Here is a 16,414-nt window from a genome sequence, read left to right on the forward strand (position 1 = left end):
GTAACAAAATATGCTCGGTTGTTGAGATCAGTATGCCCTTGTTCCTTTGACCATTCATGTGATTTTAAAAGAATTGTATATGGCTTAACACCTAGAGATATTAAATCTTGAATATTCTTGACTAACTCTTGATTCATTTTTTCTGAGTGTCCCTCAGAAGAACTTGTTGGGTCATGTCCTGAATGAATGCTGTAAATCCTTTCAACTATAACAAGTTTGTTGAGCCAGTCTGTCCTCTTTTTAAAGGAAACATAGGCCTTACATCCTTTGGCCTTTTGACTTTGTATGGAGGTATTTTTGGTGCAAAACTACTGAACGCCTGTGACAGTGAAATTTGTAGTTGTAGAGAATAGCCACACATGTGTATCAGTAAATTTGAACTCACAGAGAGAAATGTTTTAAGAGTTGCAAACTTGTAGACTTTTTTTTATCTTTCACAAACACAACACAACAGTTACACCTTCTCAAATTCTTCATTGCAGGTGCACAAATCCTATTCTACAAATCACAAATTAAGAAACTCATACACTCACATTTTTGCTACAGTTGCTGCAGTGAATATGGTGCAAAACGCATTTACACACCTGCATCAAAAAATGTGAAGTCACGGAGAAATTTTGCTCATCTGCAAATCAGTATATGAATTCATCCAATGAGAGTTGCACACTTGTAGAATATTTTCTCACAAATGTCTTGTATATTTTTCTAGCACAAACACAAGTACATAACTACAACTGCTTGAATCTGCTGCGACCAATCTCAAACACTGTTTTTCGCTTTCAGGTGACAAGTTTCGCTCGCTCTCCCTTTTGCACCAAGTGCACCTCGAAATGTGGGGCAAAAGTGAGTTGTGCATCTGTAGAGGCAGTGGGCGGAGCCTACATGAATATTCATGAGTTTCCCGGGCATGCGCGTGGAACTGCTCATTCTAGTTCACGCTCCTCGTTTCTCAGCAGGTTTAATGGATTATTTCAAAAAAGGTAAATATAGTTTCAGCGCGAAATTAAACTACAATTGTGTATCGTTTTGTTAAACTCATAATGTTTTTATTAATTCGTCACTGACTGAATGATTGCTACAATTCACTTCGTGTAGGCCTATATAAAGCACAGCAAACTTCAACTCGTTCATTTCGTTGTGCTTTTCCTCTGTACATTGCAATGCTTTAAACTGTCTTTTGTTATAATTTGTTGAATGTCACTGCAAAAAAAATATTTATAATAATACGTCCCACTTTTACCATAAAACCAAAAATTCCAGAACACCTGAATGATTACAGCACTTATTTCCAACAGAAGAGCAGAATATTTCTAAATACATGAACCATTACCATTTAATTTATTTATTGCTAAGCTCTTCTGATACCTTACCTTATGAAGCTTTACAACTGTGTCATCTCTGGCAATAATCTCTGGGAAATAACTCCACAACCATATCAATGTCCAAATAAACATTTAAGATTTGCATGACAAAAGTTTGGAATCACTATGATTTAAGAAATGTTATACTTTTAAAGCAGGCAAGGTCAATTTCCACACTTCATTAAGCAGCACAACCATTTTCAACTGTGATAATAATCAGAAATGTTTCTTGAGCAGCAAATCAGTATTAGAATGATTTCTGAAGGGTCATGTGACACTGAAATCTAGAGTAAAATGAGCTCTGCCATCACAACATTAAAATAGAAAACAGTTGATAAAAATATTTCACAATATTACTGTTAAATGATAAACTCAGATAAATGTAGTCTTGGTACCTTAGAGGTACCTTACCTTAGAACCTTACTAATACCAAACTTTTAAACAGTATATATATTATTAAAACCAGCACAAGTACACCTTGCAATCAAAACATTAAAAAATAATATTGTTACATTATTTTGCCAGTATGTTTGTAAATATTTTTTTAGAACATCAAATTGGTGGCTTATTATATTCCGTAAAATAATTCTAAGTGTTTTTTTTTATTTCTTATTTACAGTAACCTAGTTGTATCAAATGTAATTTATCCACTTTTGTCCATACAATTTTGTTTAATCCAAATTGTACGTATGTATTAAAGCAACACATTCATGCTTGAGTTTGGTCTTAAATGATTTGGCTTATTTAAACGAACAAGAATTTAAGAACAATCACACCAGGATATATTATATATTTTAAAAAGTGTTAGCCCACAGATACATTTATGAGGTTTTTTTTAGTTTATTGCAATCAACAAATGATAACAATTAGTAAAAGCCACAGTTTTAAAGCTTTGCCAGGTGCAATTTATACGACGAGTTGAAGTTTGCTGTAGCTACTGTATATAGGCCTACACGAAGTGAATTGTAGCAATCATTCAGTCAGTGACGAATTAATAAAAACATTATGAGTTTAACAAAACGATACACAATTGTAGTTTAATTTCGCCCTGAAACTATATTTACCTTTTTTGAAATAATCCATTAAACCTGCTGAGAAACGAGGAGCGTGAACTAGAATGAGCAGTTCCACGCACATGCCCGGGAAACTCATGAATATTCATGTAGGCTCCGCCCACTGCCTCTACAGATGCACAACTCACTTTTGCCCCACATTTCACGGTGCACTTGGTGCAAAAGGGAGAGCGAGCGAAACTTGTCACCTGAAAGCGAAAAACAGTGTTTGAGATTCGTCGCAGCAGATTCAAGCAGTTGTAGTTATGTACTTGTGTTTGTGCTAGAAAAATATACAAGACATTTGTGAGAAAATATTCTACAAGTGTGCAACTCTCATTGGATGAATTCATATACTGATTTGCAGATGAGCAAAATTTCTCCGTGACTTCACATTTTTTGATGCAGGTGTGTAAATGCGTTTTGCACCATATTCACTGCAGCAACTGTAGCAAAAATGTGAGTGTATGAGTTTCTTAATTTGTGATTTGTAGAATAGGATTTGTGCACCTGCAATGAAGAATTTGAGAAGGTGTAACTGTTGTGTTGTGTTTGTGGAAGATAAAAAAAAGTCTACAAGTTTGCAACTCTTAAAACATTTCTCTCTGTGACTTCAAATTTACTGATACACATGTGTGGCTATTCTCTACAACTACAGATTTCACTGTCAAAAATACCTCCATAACTTTGAGGTGTGCATGTTCCAGAGCATTTGCATGTTAACAAGAAATATCCATTTTTCTGATTTTGCAGACTTGCAGAATTCACACTCCTGAAGTTGGCATCTTTGGATGTGTTTATGGAGGTCAACATATTCATATGATGGTCTGAGGACAACATCATGTAACATAATAAATCAGTGATGACTTGAGGACAACATCATGTAAGAATAAATAAGTGATGACCTGAGGTCAACATATATGTAACATCATGTAAAAGAATAAATAACCTAATTCAAACGTTTCTCCCTGGATCTCGCAGCGAATCGCGCACTGAATGGTCAGTGCGACGCGCAAATGATAAGTTAACGTACTAAACTGTCACACCAGCAGAAAATGAGCTCGCATAAGGTTAGGGTTGGGTACCGAAACCCGGTTCCAATAGGGAACCGGTTCCGACGTAAACGGTAGTAACCAGACCGAATAAGAACGAAACTTTCGGTGCCTGATTTCGGTGCCTGACTTTTTTCACCGCCCCCTATAAAACATCTCGCGGCACGAATGATCCAATAACAAAACATCTCCAGTTAACCAGCAGAGCATTAATTTCGTTCGTTTGTTAAATAAGAGACGATCTAGCGCTGAAAATTATTTTCTCTTGTGGCTCACGCGCACCGCACTCGTCTCGGACGCGCGCTTCAATACGTTGCAGAGATTGATCTATTTATGAGGCGCCGTCTATATGAGTAACGTTATGTGCTTGGAGAGTTTGTGTGTGCGTGCTCGCGTCTCAGATGAGTATGTGCGCGAGTTTGTGTGTGTGTGTGTGTGTGTGTGTGTGCGTGTGTGTGTGTGTGTGTGTGTGCTCGCGTCTCAGATGAGCATGTGCGCGAGTTTGTGTGTGTGTGTGTGTGTGTGTGTGTGTGTGCTCGCGTCTCAGATGAGTATGTGCGCGAGTTTATGTGTGTGTGTGTGTGTGTGTGTGTGTGTGTGTGTGTGTGCTCGCGTCTCAGATGAGTATGTGCGCGGTTTGTGTGTGTGTGTGCGTGAGCGACTTTAGATGAGACGTTGTGCATTTCATATAGTTGGAGCATTCAGCAGTATACATGCATGTGTGACTACTTAGTATATGTGTATGCAAGCGTTTTATGTGTGCGTGAATGAAGTTCGATTTAAGCCCTAGACGGCGCCTCATATCTATTCGTTCTGGTGAAATCACAACATATTATAATGCACACAAAGTGTCCCTGCTTGATATACAACCACTAATGAGCATTATCGGTTTAAAAAAACTACGCATGCGGATTAGAACCCAAAACCTCTGACATTCTTGACTAAAGTTCAAGTTCAGCTGCAGTGTTCCTCTTCGGGTAAGTCTAGTATTTTAATGCCAACTGCAAATTTTGCATATCAAGTATGAAGTAGCCTATATCAAGTATATTTATATGAGGCTATACTTTGTGTGTTAAATATTTCTGCTCAGTGTCAGATATTTCTCTGTTTTGTAAAAGTCTATAATATATAATATGTAATATAATTGATATATAATATATATATTATATATATAAATAATATTAGAAGACAACATTTTTATCTTAACTTAAGTGTTTTCGGCTACATCAGCACAATTTTTAATTTAATCAGAAATCAGAAAAAAAAATTCAGAAAACACACACAGATATAATTTTTTGATAAAGTGTGTGCAGTTTCGTTTTCTTAAGTACCGGTTTAAGAACCGTTTAAGCACCGGAACCGTTTGAAAAATACCGAGTAGGTACTGGTATCGGATAAAACCCAACCAATACCCAACCCTACATAAGGTGTAGCTAGGCACACTATAATAAATATATACATCTAAACAGTATTTTCATCTTCTTCTTTTTTGCGTCAAGCGATGCTGATCAATTTGGCTGGCAACTGCCAATTAACTTAACTCGCCAATCCAAGCTAATACTGTTAACGTTATTAACGTTACTTCGATGGTGGAAAAATCGAAATCTAAAAACAAATATGAATTGTAACATCATCAGCCGTGGTAGAAGGCACATGTTAATTAATAGAATGTAAAAAGCCGTTGGTCTTACCTTGTAAATTGTGCGCTTGTTATTGGAAGAGGTGTGTGTGTGTGTGTGTGTGTGTGTGTGTTTTTTTTTTTTTTTGGCGGACTCGACGGGGGGCACACGGTGATGACATCATAAACGTTGATTGGCTGAGGCAGTTGTTGTCCCAGGGTCATCATAAAGGTATTGGTCTCAGGTCAACTCCCACTTGGTAAAATCAGAAGGAGCTGAGAGCACAGGAAAGGAAACGAGGATGCACAAATAAGAAATGAGAAGCACCCATGGTCACATTGGATCACGTGAGATGATTGACAGCTGTACAGCGAATAATAGAGCTCTGATGTCATAACTGATACAAATCAGTGTAGCGTTGCGGTGCGAGAGTAAAATAATTCAGAAAGGTTTACCACACTTAACATAAATGGCAATATATCATAGGTGTCATTTACACTGGGGACGCTGGGGACATGTCCCCACCACTTTTTGAAATGGCTGATTTTGTCCCCACCACTTTTTGAAAGCATTTGGTTAAAATGTTCTGAAAAATCAAGCGAACCAAGAAATGTTAAAGGTTTATTTGCACAAAATAAAACATGCAATGCAGTTTAGATACAGAAAGAAACAATGTACATTGTCCAAAAAAAGTAACTTAAACAAAATAAACTATTGCTGATTCTAAAATGACCCAAAAACATGCATGCGCCGATCAGTAACTTGAACAAATTCTTGACACAGTTTCTTCTTGTCCAAGTTATACATTCTCTCTCTGTGAACATGACAAACAGCCACACTGTTGAGTCGGGTTTGTGACATTGAAGAGCGCAGCCAGGTCTTCAGGTCTTCGTCATGCACTGACCATTCTAATCACACAGGTGTGATCGTACGCTCCAGCAGTGTTGTGCCTGAAGGCGTTCATTGAACGATAGTTCATGAACTCGTTCATATTTTGGGCGAACGTGAACTGAACGTACTCTGTTACTGCCTGATGAACGTTACTGTGAACTCGTTCATTCTGGTGTCTGTGAACGGCACGCTCTCTCAGTTTAACTTCGTTCAAAAGGATGCAAGATTTCTATAGAAATGTATTTGTCCCGTTCGGAACCTCCGTTGTCCCGTTTATTGATGCTGATCTAACCACTGATGTATGACTGAATCTGATACAACAGCAACACGGCACTTGATCACGACACCGGTCATCATCCAATCACAGTCTACACTCACGCGCATCAGAATAACAAACTCTAAATTAAGAATTAATTATTATTTTGGGACAAATCATTGTTTGATTTGCGCACAGAATCCTCCGCTGTCTGGTCGCTTCGATCCGGACTCGCGCTAACGGCAAATCCCTTTCACTGTCCGACTGGGTTTTGATTTCGGCAAATCAGTTTTAACGAATTCAAACAACGTGATTATTGTGAGTCCAACATACATCCAGCCACGCAAGAAAGCATGAAATCGTCCTGAGGGAATAATATACTGATGTGATTTGCTGACCAAGAAACATTTCTGATTATTATTAATGTAAAAAAAAAGAAAGAAAAAAAAAATCAGGATTTGATGAATAAAAGGTTCAAAGTAAATTTATCCGAAATAAAAAAAAACGTAACATTATAAATGTACTTGCTGAATAAAAGTAGGCTATTCATTTCTTTAAAAGTAGTGTATAATTACAAAAGCTTTCTATTTCAGATAAATGCTATTATTTTGAACTATGGTTTGTGTGTAATATGACTTTAATCAAAACAAATGTGTTGTCTGAAAACCTTTTAAACGCATACAAACCTGAAATGACATTTAGGCCTACTGTGTTATGTTGGCCTAGCCTATAGCCTACAAATATTTTGAGTGTCCCTCATTTTCCTGTAAAGAACCATGCACGATTGTCCCGCATTTGTTTAGTTGGCAACCCTACCCTCAATGCTATGTAAACCCTGGTTGGATAAGGATTTTAAAATTGGATATGAAGATGAAATCTGACGCATAGTTTCAGTGTTAAAACTGATAACATAATTGCTGTCTGTGGTTTTATATGGGCTGTGGCAATAATTTTGAAAAATAATAGTTTGCAGCAACATATGGAAAAAAAGAACTGAACTAGTTCATTTTTTGGAACTGTTTGAACTATGAACTGAACTAGTTCATTTAAAAATTTGTTAACTGAACTTTGAACTAGTTCATGTAGAAAGTGAACTTTCCCAACACTGCACTCCAGGGACCAGCCTAGACTGATCACACCGGTGTGATCGTACGTGCGAAAGGGTTAAATGTTTAGCTAGCTATGTTACTGCTTTTTTCTACAATTGATTATCCTGTGCAGTGTTGCCATATTGGGCGGGTTTCCGTCCAATTGACCCTTCGAAAAACCACGCCCCGAACACGCAGATTGGCTACTGACCAATGTCAGTCTTATATTGAACTCTACGTTTAGCTAGCTACACAGAGGCTGCATGGTCTGTAAACAACAGAAGCCGGTTCTCGACCCTCAAGCGGGAAGTTAGCTAACGTTAGTTAGAAATTCCATGGGACTACCGCTCCTTTCCAGCTTCATGGATTTGCGCTCTGGCCTGAGCAGGAATGGATGGACATGATGCGCTACGTTCAAACCTCGAAGTGTTGGGGAGGAGGTTTCATTTATCCATGTATTAGTCGGCTAACATCGTTAGTTCTTCTTGAAGTTTTAACATTTTTCAACTTTAAGAGAAGATGTTGATCAACAGTACAGGTAGGGGAGTTTTTATATAGCATATATTTGCACTGTGATTGATTTTGTTAATTGTAGCCGATTAAGTAATTTACAGATCAATAAAAAAAACTGGCTTTGTGTGTGTGTGTGTGCGTGCAGTAAAAGTGCGTGAGAGAGAGGGCCTGCGTGCCATCTTATAGTTTTAAAATAGTTTGGATTTTAGTGTGGGTTTTTTTGTGGCATACATAATGACAGTATTTATCACGGCACTTTATATTGGTTACGCTGCGATGTGCGATGGCAGAGGAGGATTTCACATTTTGTGGATTTGGTTTTCTAACTGCACTGCATTCTATGTTGGTTGCAAATCCCACATTGTTTTAATTTTATCTGGTTTTATTTGATGCAGATATGTTGCGTTGTATGGTGTGTTTTCTTTTACATATGTAATGAATTTCATTGTAATCATTGACTTAACGCGCTGCTGTTTTCTTCAGTATGGTGCTTTGGCACTGTTCGGTTGAGCTGGTGTTGCAGGGACTGTTACATGTGCAGTCGACATTGTTGAGGGTTTTATGCTGAGTATTTTCCTGTTGTTGACTGGCCTACGCTATGCCCATTTTTGATGCACCGTTATTCAATATTTTTCCCGTCCTGCTGTAATGTTTTTTCATCTGATCTTTTGTCCCCACCACTTTTCAAAACAAACTGACGCCCCTGCAATATATGATCGACTACGCCACCCCGGAAAACCAGGGAAATAGCCCTAAGGGCACACAGGTTCGTTTGGATTGAGTGGGTGAAAAGACATGAGTCATTTAAATAGAAAAGTTTTATTTTGTTCATCAATGTTGAATAAATAGTTGGAAATTCAAAGTTAAAACTCTTACACTGGCATTATAATATGATGAACACCATCAATCAGAACCTACTCAAATACACACAACAAATAACACTCAATTTAAAGAAAACAAATTAGCCAAGAGCAGAGGTACCTGGAGGTAAGGGTCAGCTGCCAAATTGGAAAATAACCCCCCCAATAGTTCACTACAAATACCCAAACACACACGTGAAGGTTAGATGCCAGAAGACACAGCACTAGGTGTGAACACACCACACAAATGGCAGTTTCGCCTTCACCCTCCAGAAACCCAAGCTCCTGCAACAAAGAAAACAATAAGAAACACACAACAAACATAAATACAATTTAAGATGATAAGATGTCAAATACTTCAAGGATTTAAACCACTTGACCTAGAATTAGGACTCACAATACCACATGAAAACAAGTTCACTCGGTTTTAGTGGTCAAAAATACGACACACAATAAACAAAAAAACAAATAATCATACATATAAGTGTAAGAATCAATGGAGTTCAATAGGCGGCAGCCAGAGAAGACAGCCCGCCCGCACAGTCTTCACAAGCGACGTACGTGCAACAGAAACACAGCAGCTAAAAGTTACTATCCTGATGGATGTCGAGGCAAAACAGTGACGCAGTCGCAATTATACGCGATCACAGTTCAGCATTGATACTTGATTCTCACGAATAGCCCAAGAGACCCTCAGTTATGCAGGGGGACCGCAGGATGATCCCGGCACACAAACCGCTTCGCAGTCGCGCACCGTATTGCAGAACAGCGGCTCAGTCAGGAACACATGCTATCAATGAGATGTTGTGAGGCGTGGGCAGCCAGCACACAGCAGACGAGGAAGACGCTTACAGTCTAAGCCTGCGGCAACCATGGATGACGTCACAAGGGCGATACCAAGACGCATGCCAAGTGCCCACCACACATCCCTTATATATCAAAGAAAGGGGCGGGGGCTTAATAAACTAAGCACAGGTGAATGATATCCTCATAAGTGGATTCAGTCACCCTGCTACATCAGGAAGAGGAGACCCACATCTAGCTCTGATCGCTGTTTGAGCTCTTCAGATCGCATACTTCTGAGAAAAAGAAATGTTATTCTGTATGACGAAATATTTTACAAACGTGATAATTAATCATTATTTCTCCAAATATGTGCACAATTGGACTAATAGCCCTGGAGGATGCTGTATATTGCATGTATTTTAACACAAATAAACCGAAGAAGATGTGAATGAATGTTGTATGAGTGATGATTTCTATTCAAAATAACGAACGTTACAGATTAATTATTTTGCACTCCTGGCATAAATTAAGAAATTAATGTCACTGTAAACCAGTTTAATCATTAACAGTGGTCAAATATCGAAGCTGGAGTCTTAAACCTTTCTAATGATGCTCAGTTTGTCCAGATCAAGTATAGAGTGTGATGTTATAATTTGTAGAATTGAAAATAATCTTGACTGTTTATCTACCCCCTCTTTCTACCACAATGACCATTTGGAGTTCCTAAAGGCACAGAGGGGCTGATAGTGATCTAGGCCTGAAGCCCAAAATGTTTGTACTTTGGGGGTCGATGAATTGTCCAGTACGGTGGGGGAAGTTGAATTATCTGATTGGTCAGTTTGAATGTCTCACATTTGGGTTTTAGTCACATGGTCAGGGAAAGGACAAAAGAAGATTGTAACTGTTGCTCTGTCTCTTTGATGCTCTGGCTCTCTTCTTCTCTGGGTCCCTTTCTTGGGGCTCTCACCTTTTGCCTCCTCTTTTCTCTCTCTCTCTCTCTCTCTCTCTCTCTCTGGTAACATTTTACATGCTGGGTAAGATTAATGGTATACATTATCATCATCTCATACATCTATTTTGTAACTATTTTATGTATAACCGTAACCATATTTTGTCATTAAACCTTTTCAATTACAATTAATGTGCTAACTAGTTTTGATTTGGCATTGACTTTGAAGTGCTACATATTGCAATACAATATCGTCACTCTCTATAGCAATGCTCTCCCACAAATATTAAGCTATTGTAACTGCGCTTATTTCCGTCGTTGGTATAAGTGGCAGTGGGTGGAATAGACAAGAAATGTGCAGTTTTCTACCATCTTGCTAATAACGTTTTTTTTTTGTCATTCGGCATTTCTTGCAGACTGAACCACTGCAGGAATCCACCCTTACAAATGAGTAGCCTAATGAATGTTGAACAACAATAATCTGGGGCCGTCTGCGATCTTTGACGCGAAAGTAAAAAAAAAAAAAAAGAATTACAGTGAATAACAACACAAATCAAATGCAAATAAGCACGTAAAACAAAGGAACAGAGAAATAAGGTAGATGCACCATTGTTTGAAACTGTGCTAGAGAAATCATGTAAGTATGTCAAGTGCTTCAACAAACAAGACTTCTGTATAGGATGCACCTACTGTATGTTTTCTCTCTAATGAGGAAGCATTACACTACTGAGAAGTGCACATGCAAAACCAAAATGGGTGTTTACCAATCAGTGGCCAATTTCAAACTACAATAAATGTTTTTCAACCATTTTCAACAGATTTGCTAAAATCATGAAGGCCCTCCCCTAAACCAAGTGGTTGAAAATGGCCATTATGGTTTGAAAACGCCCCACTGATAGAGAAACACCCACTAGTGTTCTGCAGAGATACATGCCTGAATGATCTTGTGCTCATCAACTACAAATCACTGTTAGTTCAATGTCACTGTCTCCACCCATGTGTGCTGTTGACTTTCATCAAAATTCCAATGCTGATCCAACACACTTTAAACATTTAAATGTCAATCTCAACTAAAATGATGGTTTGGATCAAAACTCAACATTGTATCAATTTCACCATGCTATCTGGTAAACAAGGTAATTAATCACACACAGCTGAACAGAATGATGAATCAAATTAACATCCATGACATTAATCGAAACTAACTTTAGCTGGACAGTAACTTCATTCTAGAGCTGCTATAAAGCCAAATCAATCTCTGTGACTTAAATTTCATATTATCACTGTAAAGCTGCTTTGAAACAATCTAAATGATTTATATAAATGACTTTCCCTTTCAGTCGGGTAACGTTCGACTTAGTCGCGAGCTACGGAAGCTCTCTTCAGCTGTTTCCACAGCATTTTCTTCTTAGTAAGAGTGTTGCGGTTGCGGTTGAGGGCGGAAGTAGTGTGCGCTTCACTTTCAAGTGTTGCCGCGGTTGTTCCCCTGTGTGCTCCAGCACTGGTGACGGGTCCCATTTCTAAAAGAGCAAACACGGTTGTGATTTGTGCGTCCCCCTGCGTCTGCCTCTTCTCCCGCTGAGCACGTGCGGTCCGTGGATCCAGACGCAGGCATAGCGCCCTGCCCACCTCAGGTGCTGCCAAGCCAGGTGGTAAGCACAAGCGCAAGCGCTAGTGACTTGGGCTGCCCAGGGATGGGATTTTGTTCTTGGAGATGGTACCGGTTCACTCCCTCCCCTCGGTGGAGGACCGGGGGGAGTCTTTGTTTGTGTATTTCCTGTAGCTCAGTGGTAAGAGCATTGCGTTAACAACGCAAGGTTGTGGGTTCGATCCCAGGGGATTGCACATACCTATGTATAAATGTATAGGATAATGCAATGTAAGTCGCTCTGGATAAAAGCGTCTGCCAAATGCATAAATGTAAATGTGTATGTCTGTTCCGCCGCTGGCTCCCCATAAAAGCGGGGCCAGCGGTACCTACATTTTCAAAGAAAGAGCAAATTTCTTTATCCCTGAGCATTAGCAGAGGTGAGCTGTAGGTGTTCTACCCAGGAGCCTGACACCAACTGCCACGTCTGTATCACCAGCCCTCATTATGGCGATTCGGTATCAGTTGGGTGTCTCACGCTATTTTGAGATCCTCTAAAACGAGGGAAACGGGTAAGTGCACTTACATGTACACATGATTCAGTCTCAGGCCGCCTACGGGCCTTCCGAGTAGAGTCCCTGTTTACTGAAATTGTGGTTGATGGTATCTGGAATTATGTTGACCAGCAGAAAGGAGGGTGGTTCCCTGTGCGATGGTTGGCCCACATGGGAATGTGTGGCCATCATCTTGGTGGAAGTCCAAGCTGCACCGTGTCCACTTGGGTTAAGAGTCTCTCCATCTGGAGCGTGTGCTCTTTCCTAAGCGTCAACATGGGTGCCTCGCTGAACAGATATTGTGTTAGGGGTTGGGTGACATTACACTAATGTGTACTGAACTCACGGCTTAGTAGGCTCCTTCACTGAAGTCAGCCAGCCAGCTGCATAGCCAGTGGGGTTCGCAGGTCAACTGAGAGGGATTCCTTTCCTAAACCGAGAGGAATCTTTCTTAGTCTGGAGGTGAACTTGGTTTACATGTTCCTCAGGGGACATGTCCGGCCAGTGTTCCAGTATGTGTATTTCTCTACGGCATGCTTCCTACGGTAAGTTCGTATCTTCCTTTGGCAGAGTCACCTCTGCCGTCATTGACTGGTTGTGTTCCCCCGCTTCTGCGGCTGGAGCCACCTCAATGACATCCCATATGTCGTACTACCCGCTTAGGCGCCTGGTCCATATGTGTTTTCCACATGTTACTCTCATGTAGATGTGGCTTCGCAGCGTAGACCCCTCGTTCAAGGTACGCTTTCCCAGTGGTCCTGTGGAACAGCTGTGACTTCCTGACCTAAGCTCGACCATTCGCCATGCGGAGGCTCTTGCAGCTTTGTGTTTAGGCACTGGAAGGTGGCAGTAGTAGTGGCGTGTTAGAGGATCCCATACAGTCGGTATACGATCGACTAAGTCGAACGTTACCCGACTGAAAGGGAACGTCTCGGTTACCAATGTAACCCTCGTTCCCTGAAGGAGGGAACGGAGACTTAGTCCCCTTGCCACTTCTACTGGACCACCGCTGACTAGGGCACGATCTGCTCCTCAGCGAAAAACAACTGATAGGTGTATCCACTTCCATGTTTATACCCGCAGGGTAAGGCGGGGCGTTGATTATGCACCTGCCAAATCTTGTTGGCTTGATTTTAAGAGTAATCAGAGTAATCGGGCTCACTAGGCGTTCTCCCATACAGTCAGTATACGATCGACTAAGTCTCCGTTCCCTCCTTCAGGGAACGAGGGTTACATTGGTAACCGAGACAATATAAATGACAAACTAACCAAAGGTAAGACGGTGCAAACTGAAAACAAAGTCCATCTGATGTGTGTGAGTGTGACAGTCATGCATTCTAATAATGCGATGCATAGATTCTTGTCTGTGGCACGCAGCACTTCTGTTTTTTTTTTCTGTTTTTTTTTTCTGGTTAATAGTCATGGATTGTAAATTGATTTGATGAAAAAATTATTACAATTTATAAAAATAAAAAAATCAACTCAACTACTCGAATCTTGACAGAACTACTGCTTTCTATGTGGTCTCCTCACCAATCAGAGGCCAAGAGTGTTTGAGGTTTTTTCCGAAAGATTTTTTTTTTTGCTTTAGAAGGAGGAGGGATGTTTCTTATTTCAGCTTTCCCACTGTTGCCACATTCTCATTTTGTGAGTAACCAGTCCAGCAGGATGAGGCTGCTTATTCCACAGCTTTTATGGATACTGTTGGTATCCAATTACCAGGTTTATTCTCAAAGTCGGTAAGTTGAATTTTAAATATACTGTTTAACATGTAGGTTGATTTTGTGAATTATTATTATTATTATTATTATTATTATTATTATTATTTTATTTATTTATTTTAAAAAAAAATCACTTATGAATCAAATAACAAGACGACAGATGAGGACAATCTTGGGTAACTAGTTTCAGTAGTTCAGAAGAGCAACAGAAGCCCATGATTAAATAAAAAAAAATACATAAAAAGGTAAAAACTTGCAACTCGCAACAGTCCAGTCATTTTAAGCCAAAATGGGGGTCAACCTTGAACAAATTGCAACAGAAGCAAACTCAACTGATTTTGTATACTTAATATGTCCTTAGTAAGGAAAAAAAAGTCCAGAAGAATCTCATTCTTTTCTTACGTGAATACTAGGGTACTTTTTTTTGTGCCTTTTTACAATTAAAAAGGTTAAAAAAAAGAACTTTTTTTTCTTACTCAGGACATATTGAGGATAGAAAAAAAATCTGTTGAGTTTGCTTCTGTTGCAATTTGTTCAACCTTTTTTCATAAAATGACTGGACTAAGAACATGTAACACATTGAATTAAACATTAAATTATTAAATAGAAAGACTAAAGTTTTGTTTTGTAAAATATATATATAAAAAAATTGCTAATTAACTTTTACATTAACTTTTACAGTGTAAATTAAATCTGTTTGTAATATTTGAAATGATCTGCTCTTCAGAAGACTTGGATTAAACTTCTCCAATAATATAGATTACTTGTACAATGTTTTTATGAACGTCAAAGTTTTTAGTGGATAGCAGAAATATCTGATGCGTCATTAAAAATATATTTCTGGCATTGAAAATGAACAGGAGTCTTATAGGTTTGGAACGACATGATAAAAAGGGGTGAATAAATTACCTTTTTTTTTGGATGAACTAACCCTTTAAATACAATAGAATGTTAAGTATGTTGTTTGTGTTTACAGTGGCAATCAAGCTCTTGACTCGGCACCAGAGTAAGTACATAACTCTCCAGTCTGGTCAGTGTTAACACATACAAAAACATAAAGCAGATAGCAGGTGATCCAGAATGCATGCATTTTTACTTTATGCAAAGCTGATAAGGACTTTTAATGAAACTGTTTGTATTCTCTCTCAGGTTTATCATGCTAGTTCCAGCAAGACTGAGACTTGGAACCAAACTGAATATCTTTCTAGAGGCGCACAGCCTGTCCGAGCCAATCACAGTCAAACTCATTGTCTATACATTCGGGAAGGAATCCGTCCTGACGCGGGATTCTGCCATCCTCAATTCAGACAACTACTATAGTGATCTCAAAACCATTGAGGTTGGCTCAGAAGACAAAGTGTATTTATTGTCTGTGTGTTTAGAAACTAGAAATGTAAATCAGGTAAAGCTTTGAGATAAGTAATTAGCACATACAATCTTTTTCCTTTTCTTTTCATAAGATTAATCCAAACCTGTTGAAAAAAGATTCAGAAAAATCTGTGAGACTGGTTGTGGAATTTGGGAGTTTCCACAAAGCTGAGAAAATTATAATGGTGTCGTTTCGGTCTGGATACATCTTCCTTCAAACTGATAAACCTCTTTACAACCCTGGAGACACAGGTCAGCTGCATGACTACCAAGCACTCTAGAGCTAGGTTAAAATGATAGATTTCTCGATTTTAATCAATTATCATTTTGAAGAGCTGAATGCTTAAATCCCAAGAATAGATATTTCAGTCTATGCTGTTTCCAGCTGATGAATGAACAAAGGATATTTCACCTCCTATCTAATAGATTGCAGTAAGCTTTGTTCTTTGTTACTTTTGATATGAAACCAAGAATATTAACCATGTGTAGTTCTGCGCATGTTCAATCTGTTTTAATTTCCAGTTCACAAACACTTCAACTGATCATTCCACAATGTGAAATGAACTTAGGCAAAAACTGTATTATAAATACGGTATAAATAAGGCTGCATCCATGTGCTGATCGAAGCAGATTCATAAAAACTTGACATGAACCACATGAACAAATACTATAGTAATGTATAGTAAATACTAGTGTTTTTGAACCATACTATAGTAAAGTACTTGAATTAATTTGTTGTGGTAATTCTGTAGTTGT

At 38.9% G+C, this 16,414-nt stretch overlaps 1 protein-coding gene across 1 annotated transcript in view; it reads left to right on the forward strand.

Moving 5' to 3' along the window:
* Positions 1-14,154: 14,154 nt before the first annotated feature.
* Positions 14,155-16,414, forward strand: part of LOC309485775 (complement C3-like) — a gene marked incomplete at its 3' end in the record, with an annotated part of 34,050 nt that continues 31,790 nt past the window's right edge. Inside the window, exons 1-4 of the mRNA XM_082152811.1 lie at positions 14,155-14,308; positions 15,267-15,296; positions 15,440-15,629; positions 15,751-15,910. Of these exons, the coding sequence (XP_082008937.1) occupies positions 14,172-14,308; positions 15,267-15,296; positions 15,440-15,629; positions 15,751-15,910 (517 nt within the window). The 5' untranslated portion in view covers positions 14,155-14,171. The remainder of the gene's footprint in view (positions 14,309-15,266; positions 15,297-15,439; positions 15,630-15,750; positions 15,911-16,414) is intronic.

Source organism: Leuciscus leuciscus, assembly GCF_965113295.1.
Source record: "Leuciscus leuciscus genome assembly, chromosome: 1".
Classification (NCBI taxonomy): Eukaryota; Metazoa; Chordata; class Actinopteri; order Cypriniformes; family Leuciscidae; genus Leuciscus; species Leuciscus leuciscus.